Source organism: Geotrypetes seraphini, chromosome 5 (genome assembly GCF_902459505.1).
Source record: "Geotrypetes seraphini chromosome 5, aGeoSer1.1, whole genome shotgun sequence".
NCBI lineage: Eukaryota > Metazoa > Chordata > Amphibia > Gymnophiona > Dermophiidae > Geotrypetes > Geotrypetes seraphini.
In genome coordinates, this window is record NC_047088.1 from 250,887,685 (window position 1) to 250,901,655 (window position 13,971).

The 13,971-nt window shown below is 40.7% G+C and overlaps 1 protein-coding gene across 1 annotated transcript in view; it reads right to left on the minus strand.

Moving 5' to 3' along the window:
* Positions 1-5,623: 5,623 nt before the first annotated feature.
* Positions 5,624-13,971, minus strand: part of EAF2 (ELL associated factor 2) — a 76,915-nt gene continuing 68,567 nt past the window's right edge. Inside the window, exon 6 of the mRNA XM_033944846.1 lies at positions 5,624-6,692. Within this exon, the coding sequence (XP_033800737.1) occupies positions 6,646-6,692 (47 nt within the window). The 3' untranslated portion in view covers positions 5,624-6,645. The remainder of the gene's footprint in view (positions 6,693-13,971) is intronic.

Here is a 13,971-nt window from a genome sequence, read left to right on the forward strand (position 1 = left end):
AGGATCCTGTTTCCAACAGTGGCCAACCCAGGTCCCAAGTACCTAGCTAGATCGCAAGAAGTAAAACAGATTTTAGGCTGCTTATCCTAGGAATAATAAGTGGATTTCCACAGGCCATCTCAATAATGTTCTATGCACTTCTCTTTTAGGAAATTATCCAAACCTTTTTTTTTTTTTTTTTTTAAACCCCACTAAGCTAACTGATTTTACCACATTCTCCAGCAATGCAGCACTGTATATTTAATATTCAATAGACAGTCTTAGCTCAGAAGAGTTTACAATCTAATTTGGACAGACAGGACCCCCCTCCCCCATGCCCACCCAGACCCCACCAATACCTTTTTTTAGTTGGCCGGCTTAATTTCTGCCCTGAGCCCCAGCATATCTAAAACCAGCCCTGAGTAGCTTGGATAGGAAGGGGAGGAGGGAGAAGGAGCAATAGTTGGAGGGGGATGGGGGGGGGTCTATTGAGGGCTTTTTTGAGGAGAGATGTAACTACAGCATGTTTGAAGACATCAGGAACTGTTGCAGTAGAGAGTGATAAGTTGAGGATGTGACCTATTTATTTATTCAATTTTCTATATCGTTCACGCAGGAGAGCACAGAACAGTTTACATGGGTTTATTCAGGTACTCAAAACATTTTCCCTCTCTGTCCTGGTGGACTCACAATCTATCTAATGTACCTGGGGCAATGGAGGAATTACCGTATTTTCACGCATATAACGTTCGCGTTATACACGATTTTACAAACCGTGCACAACCATGCACGTTATACGTGTGAGCGCGTTTTACAATTTTTTTTTTACATTCTGATCTGGCATTCCTCCTGCGAACCGGCATTCTCCCCCCCCCCCCCCGCTCATGTCACCCCCCCTCCCCTGTGATCCTACATCCCCCCCAGCACCGCAAATACAACTCTTACCCGATTGGGCACCGGCACCAGCACCAATGCACAGTGCCAGTGCCCAAAGAATCCTCCCTCATTGGTTTGGGCTGGGCTGGGCCGGGCAGTGCGAGAGAGATCCTCCTTCTTCCTCTGCCGGGCTGGACTAGGCTTTGAGCATTTGCGCAAATGCTCAAAGCCTTCTGGTCTCGCTCTCTCCGAGATTATTTGTAGACCGCAATTACCGTAGAGTTCAATGCAGGTAGACAGATAAATTAACTTTTAAGAACTGAAAATCTTCAAAACCAAAAAGGTCTTAAGGTGTTTTCTATAATGAAGATAAGAAAGACGCTTAAAGTCTTTGTCCCATAATGCCATCTGAAAAGGCAAAGTTATATCATGATATCTCTTGTAGCTACAGCCCTTGACTGGTGGAAAAACAAATAAGGCTTTAGTACTGCGTGAATAATACAAAGAATAACAAAACGGATCAAATAGGAAAGCACCAGACCCATTGCTACCTTATAGTAAAAAATCCTAGTTTAAAAATGATTTGTGCCTCTACAGGCAACCAATGTAATTCAAGATAGTAATGTAATGTGATCATATTTCCTCAATCCATAAATGACTGCAGTATTTTGGATTATTCACTTTATATGATTTTTCTTGGTACATGCTGCATAAGTGATGTTACAATAGTCCAAATGACTAAGTACTAGAGACAATAAAAAATATATTTAAAAATTCAACAAAGTCCATATTCCAACATTGTTCCTTACCATTCCATTGTAACTTTGGCTGCAGAGGGTCACTGCTCTGTTGAAAGGTGAACTTCCATCCTAGCTTCAGCTTTCTTGCAGAGGTCAGCCATTTTTCCCCCTCAGACTTTTCTGCAGCTTTTTTCTTTTTTTCCAGTCATTGTCTCTACAAATGAGAAATCACCTCATACCATACTGTTCTCAATAACATTACATTAGTGATTTCTACTCCGCCAATACCTTGCGGTTCAAGGCGGATTACAAAAGAAGTTATCTGGCCATTTCCAGAGGAATTGAAGAGTAGAGCGAGTTGCTTCAGAGAATTGGGATGAGTCTAGCGGTGTTTAGTTTGTTTTCAAGGATTTCTTGAATAGGATGATTTTTATTTCTTTTCTGAACGATTTGTAGTCTGGTCACTCTAAAAACAATGTTCACTAGAAGATGTGCATGGAACAAACTTAAATTTGGACTTGGGTCAACAGTTCTATTTTAGTTTTGTGAGATTAGATATAGCCACAATTACTGCAAGGTTGTTTTGTTGTTGTTTTTTTTTGGGGGGGAGGGTTGCCTCTTCAAATGGGATGGGCGGTGGACTTTAAGTAAAAAGCTTCCTTCTTGATAGGTACTATGTAGGCCACATTTGTGCTTGGAACATGGTTGATCAGTCTTGGCCCTGGACACCTCTAGGCGCTTCAAGGATGCCTCCCTGATCGGTCATGAAATTTGGAGGGATTGCCTGATTTGTACGGCAATGCTCAAAACTAGCACCAGCGCTAAAAGTGGTTTAGTGCCAGGTTTGCTCACACGTTGTGTGTAGCACATTAATGATTGCAGCACTGAATCCATTAGTTCACTCCACATTTAAATGTGGCGTGGCCTAGTGGTTCAAACAGCTGCCTCAGCACCCTGAGTTTGCGAGTTCGATTCCCGCTGCAGCTTCTTGCAACTCTGGGCAAGTTACTTAGCACTTCATTGGCCCATGTAAATTACTTTAATTGTGTAAACCAATGTTTTTAAACTTGGTCCCGAGTACTCCCTTGCCAGTCAGGTTTTCAGGATATCCACAATGAATTTGCATCAACTTGCTTTGCATACCCTGCCTCCATTATATGCAAATTTATTTCAGTCATATTCAGGGTGGATATCCTGAAAACCTGACTGGCAAAGGGATACTCTGGGACAGAGATGAACCACCGAAAAAAGCACTATATCAAGTCCCATCTCCTTTACTCTCAGCTATGCTCAAGCAAAGGTTTAAGAGCCGAATGGTCTTGCCCCACCTTCATGTGCTGTGTGGCACAAAGGCACTCATCCAGCACAAACCCGGCATGAATTGAGGATAAAGGAGCCTGAGGAAACTGCTATAGGACAAACTCTGCTACTCACGCAGGACACTCCTGTTTACATTCCCCTCCTCCAAAGGATGCCGATTCAAAAGATTCCTCAACAGAACTCTCGCCTTCCAAGCAGGGATATGGAACAACACCCTAATCCTGAATTCACTAACATACCACACATTCAGAAAATCACTAAAAAACACACTTATTCAACTAATTTATTTGAACCTCCAAAATGGTTCAACACTTACCTCTTTTTAAACGTTCCCCCTCCCATCCCCCTATGCTGCCCAACCACATAACCGTCCACCCACCCCTTCCCAATTCCTACCGATGTTATCTTGCTGATATCAGCATCTCTTATTGTACACTGTCTTGAACTGAAAGGTATGACGGGATAATAATAATAATAGCTTTATTTATATACCAACCAGTTTGAGGGAGAACAAGGTGATTTGAAGGTTCTGGAGAACTTTTTGGAAAAAAAATTTGGTAAATCTAAGATGGCCACCACGACAGCATTTTGGCATCAAAATACAGCTTCAAAACCCTTTAAAATTATTTTTTTAAAAAAAAGAAACATTTAGGATTTTGGAGGTGGGGGAACCTAAGAAAAGAAGCAGAAACATAAAAGGGGTTTGAAGATCCCACTGATTTTCCTCATAGGCTGTAACAGCCTTACTCATTGTGATCTGTGCTGGAACTATGCTGCAGCCTTCTTCAGCTCCAAAGGTAGCTGGATGTGGGAGAAGAAATCACTGCCTCAAACAAACCACTTCTTCAATGCTAAATCTTCATGCTGCCAGACTGATCCTCAAAACCCGACAGACACAGAAGGGGAGAGGTGAAATACAGCTGGCATCCTGCAGGACCCTGCTGAGCCCCCTAGGATGTCTGAAAGCCTGCACTCAAGCCCCTGCGACACAAGGCGAGCAAAGCTACCGCTACCTGAGCTCCAAAATGTTTCTGCAGGCTGGCTAACAGGTACCATAGAGGGACTGGCCTGTCAGCTGCAGACCTCAGTCTTCTTCTCCTCCATGCAGTTATACTTCATAACTATCTTGACCATATTCCTAACTGTAATTTGAAGATAGTGTAGTTTTTACATCCATTGGCCTGAGCCATGCATTTTCACTACTTAAATCTACATTAGTTGTGTGTGTTAGCTCCTTGGTGAGCATGGTTGAGTCATTGCTTTGAAATTCATTACACAGCAGTGGGAATCAACAGGAACTGATGAATTTATTCATCACACGAAATCAGGCCAGTTCATTTGACATGTGCTTTTTAAAAGGCAACTAGTAACACTAGAGCTTAAAGAATTTAGGATGACTATAGAAATACTAGTTGGAGGGAGCTGGATACTTACTTACATAACTGGTAAGCTATGCAAGTTCCCCCTACCCCTCCATTCATGCTCTAAAGCAGGGATCTCAAAGTCCCTCCTTGAGGGCCGCAATCCAGTCGGGTTTTCAAGATTTCCCCAATGAATATGCATTGAAAGCAGTGCATGCACATAGATCTCATGCATATTCATTGGTGAAATCCTGAAAACCCGACTGGATTGCGACCCTCAAGGAGGGGACTTTTGAGACCCCTGTTCTAAAGGATTTCTGGATATTTTTTTTAACTTGGCAATTTTAGTGTGGATTCATGAAACCAACATTGTGTTACTGCATTTTACTTACTACTTATTTCTTATAGCACTGCCACATGCACACAGCACTGTATATTAAGCATGTAAGACACAATCCCTGCTCAATAGAGCTTACAATCTAATCAAAACAGATAAAAACAAGACAAATAGGGGTTAGAGAATTTCTCACAGAGGGAATGATAAAAACAATGGTAAGAATTAGACGATAAAAGCAGCTTTGAAAAATAGGCTTTTAGCCTAGATTTAAGCACTGCCAGAGACTTCCAGGTCATAAAGCAAATGCCCTCATACAGAAAGATGACTTTCTAGCACTGGCACTGTCAGACGAATGCTAGGGGTCAGCACTGCCAATTTTGAACCAGGTCTAAATGGGGCAAGACCAGAGAGGTCTACTCATGACCTGATCCTCTATACCAGGGGTAGGCAATTCCAGTCCTCGAGAGCCACAGGCAGGTCAGGTTTTCAGGATATCCGCAATGAATATATATGAGATAGATTTGCATCTCAAGGAGGCAGTGCATGCAAATCCATCTCATGCATATTTATTGTGGATATCCTGAAAACCTGACCTGCCTGTGGCTCTCGAGGACTGGAATTGCCTTCCCCTGCTCTAGACTCCCAGGGATCACCTTCAGGTAAGTCTTGGAAATAAATAGGGAATGGGGTAGAACCGACATTAGCAACCGACACCCTTATCTGGGTCCCAGCCAATATTCAACTAAAGCCCAGATAAGTGTTAGTGGCCTATGCTTACCCCAGAGAAACAATGGCAGAGCCTGGTCCTAGCCCAGCACTGAAAAATTAGAGCATTAAATCAGACCACAGCTGTCAGTGTTTAAAAATATACCAAATGTACTAGAGGTTGAATAATGACCCATTTAATTTTAAACACACAAAAAAAAGAGTACTTAAAATATTTTCCACAGTGCAAGCATTTTACCTCAACAGTATTCTTATCAAGAGAAAAAAAAAAATTCCAGTCAAGATTAAAATGATAAATAATCTTATTTTATTATTCATGTTCACACACCTAAAAAGGTATATCATCTTATTTCAGTTTTACAATTGATTTGTATCTTTTTTTTCCAGAATAAGGCACAGCACAAAGTCAGTAAATAGTATTGTAAATGACACAAAACAACAGGAACCCTGGGAGGTAAAACAAATTTGTAGATTTGGAAAAGCGTAGGAATGGTGAATTCTCTCCTCGGATCCTAGGCAAAGAATCTTTTTAGTCATTTTGATTGTGTACTGTTGTACAGTACCAATCGTGTTCCTAACAACTTCTAGCTTTCATGCAAGAGGGTCAAAACCATACTCACATTTAAACCTTACTCAAATTTCCATAAAAATTCAGGCATGGCCTCAGTGGCCAGAAAAGCCTCTTACGTATGTTTTTAGAATGAAACAATATAAATAAAGAGGGAGACTCAAAACAATGAAAGAGGCATGAGAATTATAGAGAAAAACAAAATAACTTCAATGTTTAACAGATATGAATAGGAAATACGAGATACATTTGCATCATTTTATTCAAACTTCTTCACTGCTGTATGAAATGTAAGAACATGTCCATCCTCTCTTCCAATTAATATTTTAAACATACATAACTAAAGGAACAGAAATTGGCATTTAGAATAGTTGAAAAGGAAACATTTCTTTAAAACAGAAAAGCTTTCCCCAGTCATTTAAATAATTTGCAAACAAATTTTTAGAAAAAAATACCAGGCAATAAAGTGAAGAAAAATCAGGATCTGTCTGCATTAATTCATAGTCAATTCAATAATTCTAGAAACACACATAAATAAGACATATAAGCACTGCCTACATTTCAGGATGAGATATGCAGAGCAATTAGGCAAAAAATTAAGACATATTTCTTCCTTTATTTAAAGTTGAACACATCCACCGCAGTCGTATTCTCATTCTTAGTGCAAAATTCCGAGGTGCTGTTGCATTATTAAGGGAAGAGGATGGAAGGTTCTTGGATGGAAAACAGGCACAGCATTCATTCATCACTGTCACTTCCAGATTCACTCAACTGCAAGTCACTTCCTAGAAATAAAAATCATTTTGGTTTAATATCAGAATAGGAGGATTCTTGTACCGTACAAACCAAAACACATTACATTAGAGCAGGGCTTCTTAACCTGGGGTCCTTGAGGGTCAGATAAAAATTAACATTTATATTCATTATACAGCCTGGTACTGTTGATTTTTCACACAGATAACGAGAGAGTAGGTCTGTTTTAATTTGCACAAGAGGATTGTATTTCATAATTATAATGAGCGGCCATTATTTTTTGAATAAAAAAGTGTTTTTTTTAGATTGTTTTTTTTTTTAATTAATTTAATTTTGAATACTTACTTACAATATCCAATAATTCAAAGGAAAAAAAGGAAATCTCATAAACAATACATAATCATACATACATAATTCCTTTTTAAGCCCACATTTATGGGGAGACATGTTACAATTATTAAACAAACAAATTTTCAGGAAAAGATAAAGGACAATGATTCTCAGTTCATCCCAACGAACCTTGAATCATTCCTTACTTAATTGGGATATAAATTTCTCCTCTTTTTCCTCAGCAAATGAAACAAAACTCATTTCTGTTCTCTCGCACACTAAAAATTGTTGTAATTTAATGGGGTCCCAAAAAACACACTCAATATCCTGCATTTTAACTAAGCATTTACAAGGAAATTTCAGATAGAAAGATGCTTCTAGAGCCAAAACTCTCATTTTTAACTTCAAAAATTCTTTCCTTCTTAATTGAGTGGCTCTAGAGACATCCGGAAAGATCATAACCAGATCCCCACAAAATTTCATTAACCTGTTTTTAAGATAAAGTCTCATTATTAACATCTTATCTATCTCACTCATGCATGTTATCACCAGGGTGGATCGACTCTGGATCACTTCCTGAGTGTCTTCCAAAAATTCAGTCAAATTTACTTCAGTCATAACCAGATGGTCCACCTCCTGGGCAGATTCTATTTTTTTTTTTGAGGAATATAATAATAATTATTTATTGGAAAATTTTCCGCATTAGCCAATCCCAGTATTTCTTTAAAAAATTTTCTTAATAAAATTTCAGGTGATAGTAAGTGAGTTACTGGGAAATTGACTAAGCGGAGATTTTTCGCTCTATTCATATTTTCCATAGATTCTATCTTAGAATGTATCACTGTAGAATCTTTAACAGCAGATACTGAGACCGCTTGGAGTGTATTACATTGAGTTTCCATAACATTCAATCGTTTATCCAAACAATTCAAATTGGAATCCACATTTTCTAATTTATGTGAAACTGACTGAGAAAAATCCCCCATTTGTTTCATCGTTGTTCTGAGAAACCCTTCAACTCTAGAGATACCTAACCATAAATCTTTAAGGGTAATATCCTGTGTTTCCACCGTTAGTGGATTTTCCTCCACTCCACCTGAAAAATTCAGTGGTTTAGGTATTTCAGTATAAACTAACTTATTAGTATGGGTGGAGGATGCCACTTGTAATGTAATGTAATGTAATGTAATTTATTTCTTATATACCGCTACATCCGTTAGGTTCTGCAGTAGCGGCTGCTCTTTAGCTAGTTGGAGACGGACCCGATGACGTCCGTCTCTATCAGTGCCTGCCTGCCAGCTAGGACGAAGAAGGAAAGAACCGCTGCTGCAGGAGACTTGGGGGAAGCCAAAAAGTCCCCTCCGATATATCCCTCCGGGTCAGTAACAAGCTCCCCGATTGCTTATTTTAAAGTTAACAAACACAACTTTGCATTCACACACTAGTATTTTAGCCCGTTACATTAATGGGTGCTAGAATATATGTCTGTCTGTCTTTATTTCTGTCTCTCTCTCCCTCCCGCTGTCTTTCTTTCTGTCTGTCTCTCTCGCTGGCCCCCTTTGTCTGTCTGTCTTTCTGTGTCTCTCCCTGCCCCTGTGTTTTTCTTTTCTTTGTCTCCCTTCCTCCCGCTGTCTGTCTTTCTTTCTATCTATCTGTCTCTCTCCCTGCCTCCTATCTATATCTATCTATCTAGATAGATAGATAGATATAGATAGATAGATATAAAATCTTGATAAATAAAGTACATTATATTCATTGCATGCAAAGTTGTGTTTATGTTAATATTTCTTGGGAAGGGGGTCCTTAGCTTTCATCAGATTCTTAAAGGGGTCCATGACTCAAAAAAGGTTAAGAATCATTGCATTAGAGGACTCAAAAAAGGTTAAGAATCATTGCATTAGAGGACGAGTCCTTCTCAGAGCTTTACAAAGAAGCTATGTGAAGTCCCTTTGCTCTGTATATTTAAAAAGAGATTAGGTTCTTACCATGATATCTTTCCCAGTAGATATGAATGGTATGCTGAACTGTAGGGTTATTTATACATGCTCACGAGCATACTGAAGAAGATGTCAATCACAGCTTTTCAGCTCCTCCTCCCCAATCTCTGCTACCCCCTTCAGTTTGTACCAAAGGCAGTGACAGCACTATAGAAGGAGACAGCAGAAGGAGGAGTAGGGGGAACTCGCCGCTAAAAAGTGTCTGATCTGCTCAGATAAATGTAAAACTATCACTGAATGAACAGCAATACAAGTAAAACATTAACAAGCTTCTGAGAAGAACCAGGAATGCAAGAAAAATAGAAGTTATGTTTGAGTATTTTTATTGAAAATTATTCAGATAACCAAAAACTGCACAAACTGCACAAAAAGTACACAATGTAAGTACAGCACATCCCCCACCCTCCCTACCACAGAAAAATAGAAGTTAAACAAGAACATAACAGCCTGAATATTTATGGAGCTCACACATTGCTCCCTTTTAAATATATAAAGAGACTCTTAATAAGGTCATAGTCTGACAAGAAATTCTTAATTGTGAAGCTGACCACGAAGCTTAAGTCAGAATGCAGGCGCATCAGATAATTGTTGGGTGGGGGATTCAGCATACCATTCTTATCTACTGGAAAAGATCATCAAGTAAGAACCTAATCTCTTTTTCCAGTGCAATAGGAATGGTATGCTAAACAGTATGGATGTACCTAAGCAGTCCCCACGTCCACCCTGTAGAATTTGGTGAAAGTATGAAGGGAAGATCAGGTTGCTGATCTACAGTCTCCTTGGGTGGAATTGCCTCAGTTCCTGCCCAAGAGGGGGGTCAACTCTGATTATTTGCTGCAACCAATATAGGCAGACGGTATAGCTCTACGAATCCATCTAGAGATGGTAGCCTTGGAGGCGGATCAGCCTCATCTTGCCTGATTAGTTAAACATGAAAAGAGGGCCTGAAAGAGTAAAACTCATTGGCTACCTCCAGATAATGCAATAGTACTCTTCTGACGTCCAAAACCTTTAAAGCCTTTTTTTTTTTCATAGACCCTGTGGGATGAAATGCTGGCAGTAACTTTTAATTTGAGATGGAACGCTGAAACAATCTTCGGCAGAAAGGAAGAAACTGTACACAAGGTCACTCCCGTTTCTGTGATCCGGAGAAACAGTTGTTTGTTTGTTTTTTTATTTATTTATAAATTTTGAAATTTTAACAAGCATACAATCTTGTACAGAAAAGTGCAATCAAGAAAACATATTATTGATTATTCTCAAACTTGAAAATAAACCAAAATTACATAAAAGGTAATAAATCCAACTTAATCGTACACTAGTCCTCAACAATGGATCCAAGATTAAGGAATTAGGAGTAAATATAGTGCAATAACAAATTAAACCAAAACACGTCATCTGTGCTGAAAGAGAGCTTAAATTAATTAAGACACTGATGTTTCTCCTTTTTCAAGGCGCTTCATGGAGAGGAAGGCAGTCAAATGAGATGGTTCAAAGAAAATATATTTAAGGGAATTATACCTAATTACACACTTACAAGGGTATCTATGAAAAAATAATCCTCCCATCTGGGTCACACCTGGTTTTAATAATAAAAATTCCCTACTTCTTTTTTGAGTTTCTCTCGAAACATCAGGAAAAACTTGAATATGGAAGCCAAGGAAATCTCCGGATCTATTTTTAAAGAAAAGTTTAAGAATCCAATCTCTGTCTGGAGCCAGAGCTACAGTCAGTAAGAGAGTGGCTGGACTAGCCACCTCTCTATCAGATTGTTCCAATAAAGCAGTAACATCCAAAGGATTTTCCTGTGGTCTACCATCCTCATCTTTTTTTTGAGAATCCTGATTTTTTTTATTAGGCAAATAGTACACTCTTGACAATGGTGGCAATGAACTCTCAGGAATTTTTAAATTTTCCAGAAAGTAACGTTTTATCATTTCTCCTGGAGGAATTGACACGACCTTTGGAAAATTAATCAAACGCAGATTGTTAAACCGACTATTATTTTCAAGTACTTCTAATTTTCTTCTCATAATAAGATTATCTTTCACAATTAAATCTTGGTTACTCTTAAACATTTTTAAGTCCTTCTTTTCTTCTTGAATCTCAGTTTTTATTACTACAATGTCCTGTTTCACAATTTTAATTTCTTCTTTCTGGAATTCTAATTCTTTTTCCAAGTTCTTTATCTGAGGATTGAGAGAATTACCCAAACTAGAAACCAAATCCCATAACGATTCCAGTGTAACCTCTGGGGGTCGGATAGGGGCAAAGGAAAGTACTTGTGCAATGTTAGTTGGTTCATCTGAGTGTTTTACCTCCCCTGTGCCTTGTTGACCCTTAAGCACAGTTGTCCCTGTCGCTGGTTCTTTTACAAGGAGAAATTCCCCTTGTGATGTTCCCTGCAGCGAGCCCTCCAACTCACTGGCCTCTCGAGAAGAAAACTCTGCCTCTTCGGACATGCTCTCCTCCCTCAGAGAGCTAGCTCCCAGCGGCAACGGCTGTAGGGAAGGCGTCCTGACGTCGGGGCTCAGCGTGACGTCCAGCCCGGGGTATCCGCCGAAGCACTCCTCTCAGCCGGCGCTCCCAACGGGCGATTCTCCAAACGACTCGACTCGCTTTGAAGACGTCGGAAAATGTCATCGACAGTGAGAACTGCGGGGCTCGAGCGCTGGGAGGCTCCACCAATGCTCCTACCCCTTCTCTTCGGCATTATTTCTGGCAGGTAAGAGAGACACTCTCCAGCGTCTTGTCAGCAACAGATAGCGGCAGCCATCTTGGATCTTCCACTGCTCGGAGAAACAGTTTTCTACATGACAGGGCCTACAATTCTGAAACTCTCCTGGCAGAAATAATTGTCACCAAGATGACTGCTTTAACTGTCAAATCTATAAGGGAAGCTTCCTGTAAGGGCTCGTCTGGGGATCTGCTGAGCCCCTATAAAACTATATTAAGGTTCCAGGATGGAAAAAGTCCTCCATTCAGGGGTGTAGTCTTAGTGCACCCTTCAGGAACCTGGCTATGTCCAGGTGGGCTGCTAGTGAAGCTCTCTTCTCTTGGCCCTGGAAACAGAAGAGTCCTGCTACTTGAATTCTAAGGAAACACCACTGCCATTCCCTTGTCAAGGCCCTCCTGTAGGAATGTCAGTATGGACGAGATGAGGTCACTGACCAGCTCTAGCTTTTCTTTGCTGCACCAGCACTGAAACGTCTCCCATGCCTCAGCATATGCTAAAACCATTATTGGCTTTTTGGCTCCAAGTAGCAATAACTACTCCTGAGTATCCTTTTTGAACTAACGCTGTGCACTCAAGAGCCATGCCATAAGAGTAAAGCGTCCTGGATCTTCTAGGGCAAATGGTCTCTGCGAGAGTGAGTCTGAGATTTCGTCTCTTTTGTAGTTGTACTAGATCTGCATACTAAGGGCCCCTGGGCCAATCTGGTGCTACAAAAATTACTGTTCCTGTGTGATGAGCTATGTGGCGATCACCCGGCCTATCATGGGCCAAGAGGGAAACATACAGCAGCCCAGTCTCTGGCCATGGTTGAAACCAGGGCAGCTAGCCCTGCACGTCCATGCTTGTATCAGCGACTGAAGAATCAATCTGCCTTCTTGTTCTTTGCAGTTACTATGAGGTCAAACGTTGGACAACCCCATCTTAGCACAATGGCCTGGAATGCGTTCAGAGACAAATGCCCATTCTCCTAGGTCTAATGCTTGTTTGCTGAAGTAATCCGCTTGAACACTCAACTCTGACCACGTGCACCACAGAGATCACTTGCAGGTGAATTTCTGCCCAACAGAACAATGTCTTCGCCCCTTGACAAAGCAGAGTGCTCCTGGTGCTTCCATGCCTGTTGGCATAAGCCATCACAGTGGCATTGTTGGAGAATACCGACTATTTTGCCCTCCAGCAAAGACTGTAGCTGGAGCAGTGCTACCCGAACTGCTTGGCGTTCATCTGTTAATAGGCCACTTCTGTTGGGATGGAATCCATTGGCCTTGTACTGGGTGATCGTTGAAATGAGCCCCCCAGCCAAACAAGCTGGCATCCATTGTTAAGGTGACCCTGAATTGATCTGAAATGGGATCCCCTTCGCCAAAGACTGTGGGGCCAGAGCAACCAGCTTATGCTGCACTGTCCAAGATAATGGAGTTTGCAGGGAGTCTCTCTGAGGTGACCAGCGAGTTAGCAATGAGTCCTGGAGGGGACACATGTGCTTTTGCCCAGGGCACCACTTCTATCGTGGCTGCCATTGACCCAAAGACTTGAAGGTAACACCATGTCGTAGGCTCTGGTTTGGTCAACAGGTCTGTAATATGCTTATGTTTATGCTTAAGATTTGATATACCACTCCAGCATGTCGCTGACCTAAGCAGTTTACAATGCAGCAATTAAAGAAAGGAACTCCATTGAAGACAGGAAAGATAGATAGAGGGATAGAGAAGATACATATATCCTAACAAGCATTCAGTGAGGATGAAAACAAAAATTACATTAAAAATAATACTAGTTAATTATAAATTTAAAAGATTAAGAAATTAAAATTAATTGATTAAAAAATATGACTATGAGGCTTCTGTTTGCATGCTTCTAGAAGACAGACTCTGCCTTCTGCTTTGTTGAATTAAATAAGACTCCCAGATATTCCAGGGACTGTGTCAGAACCAGGTGGCTCTTTCAGACGTTCACAATCCATCCTAGATTCCACAGCATCTTCACAACTGCCACTACCACCCATTCCCCTTCCGATCAGGTCTGTGCTCTGACTCGTAACCAATCATCAAGTACAGGTGGCCCCACTGTGGGGATGAGCGGCCACTGGATGTGAAGGTAAGCTTCGTCAAATCTAAGGTGGCCAGAAACTCTCCTGACTGCACCACTGCAATGACTGACCAAATGGTTTCTATCCAAAATCAAGGTACTCGGGGCCATGTTGACATGTTTCAGATCCAGAATGGATCTCCACTCCTCAGCCTCCTC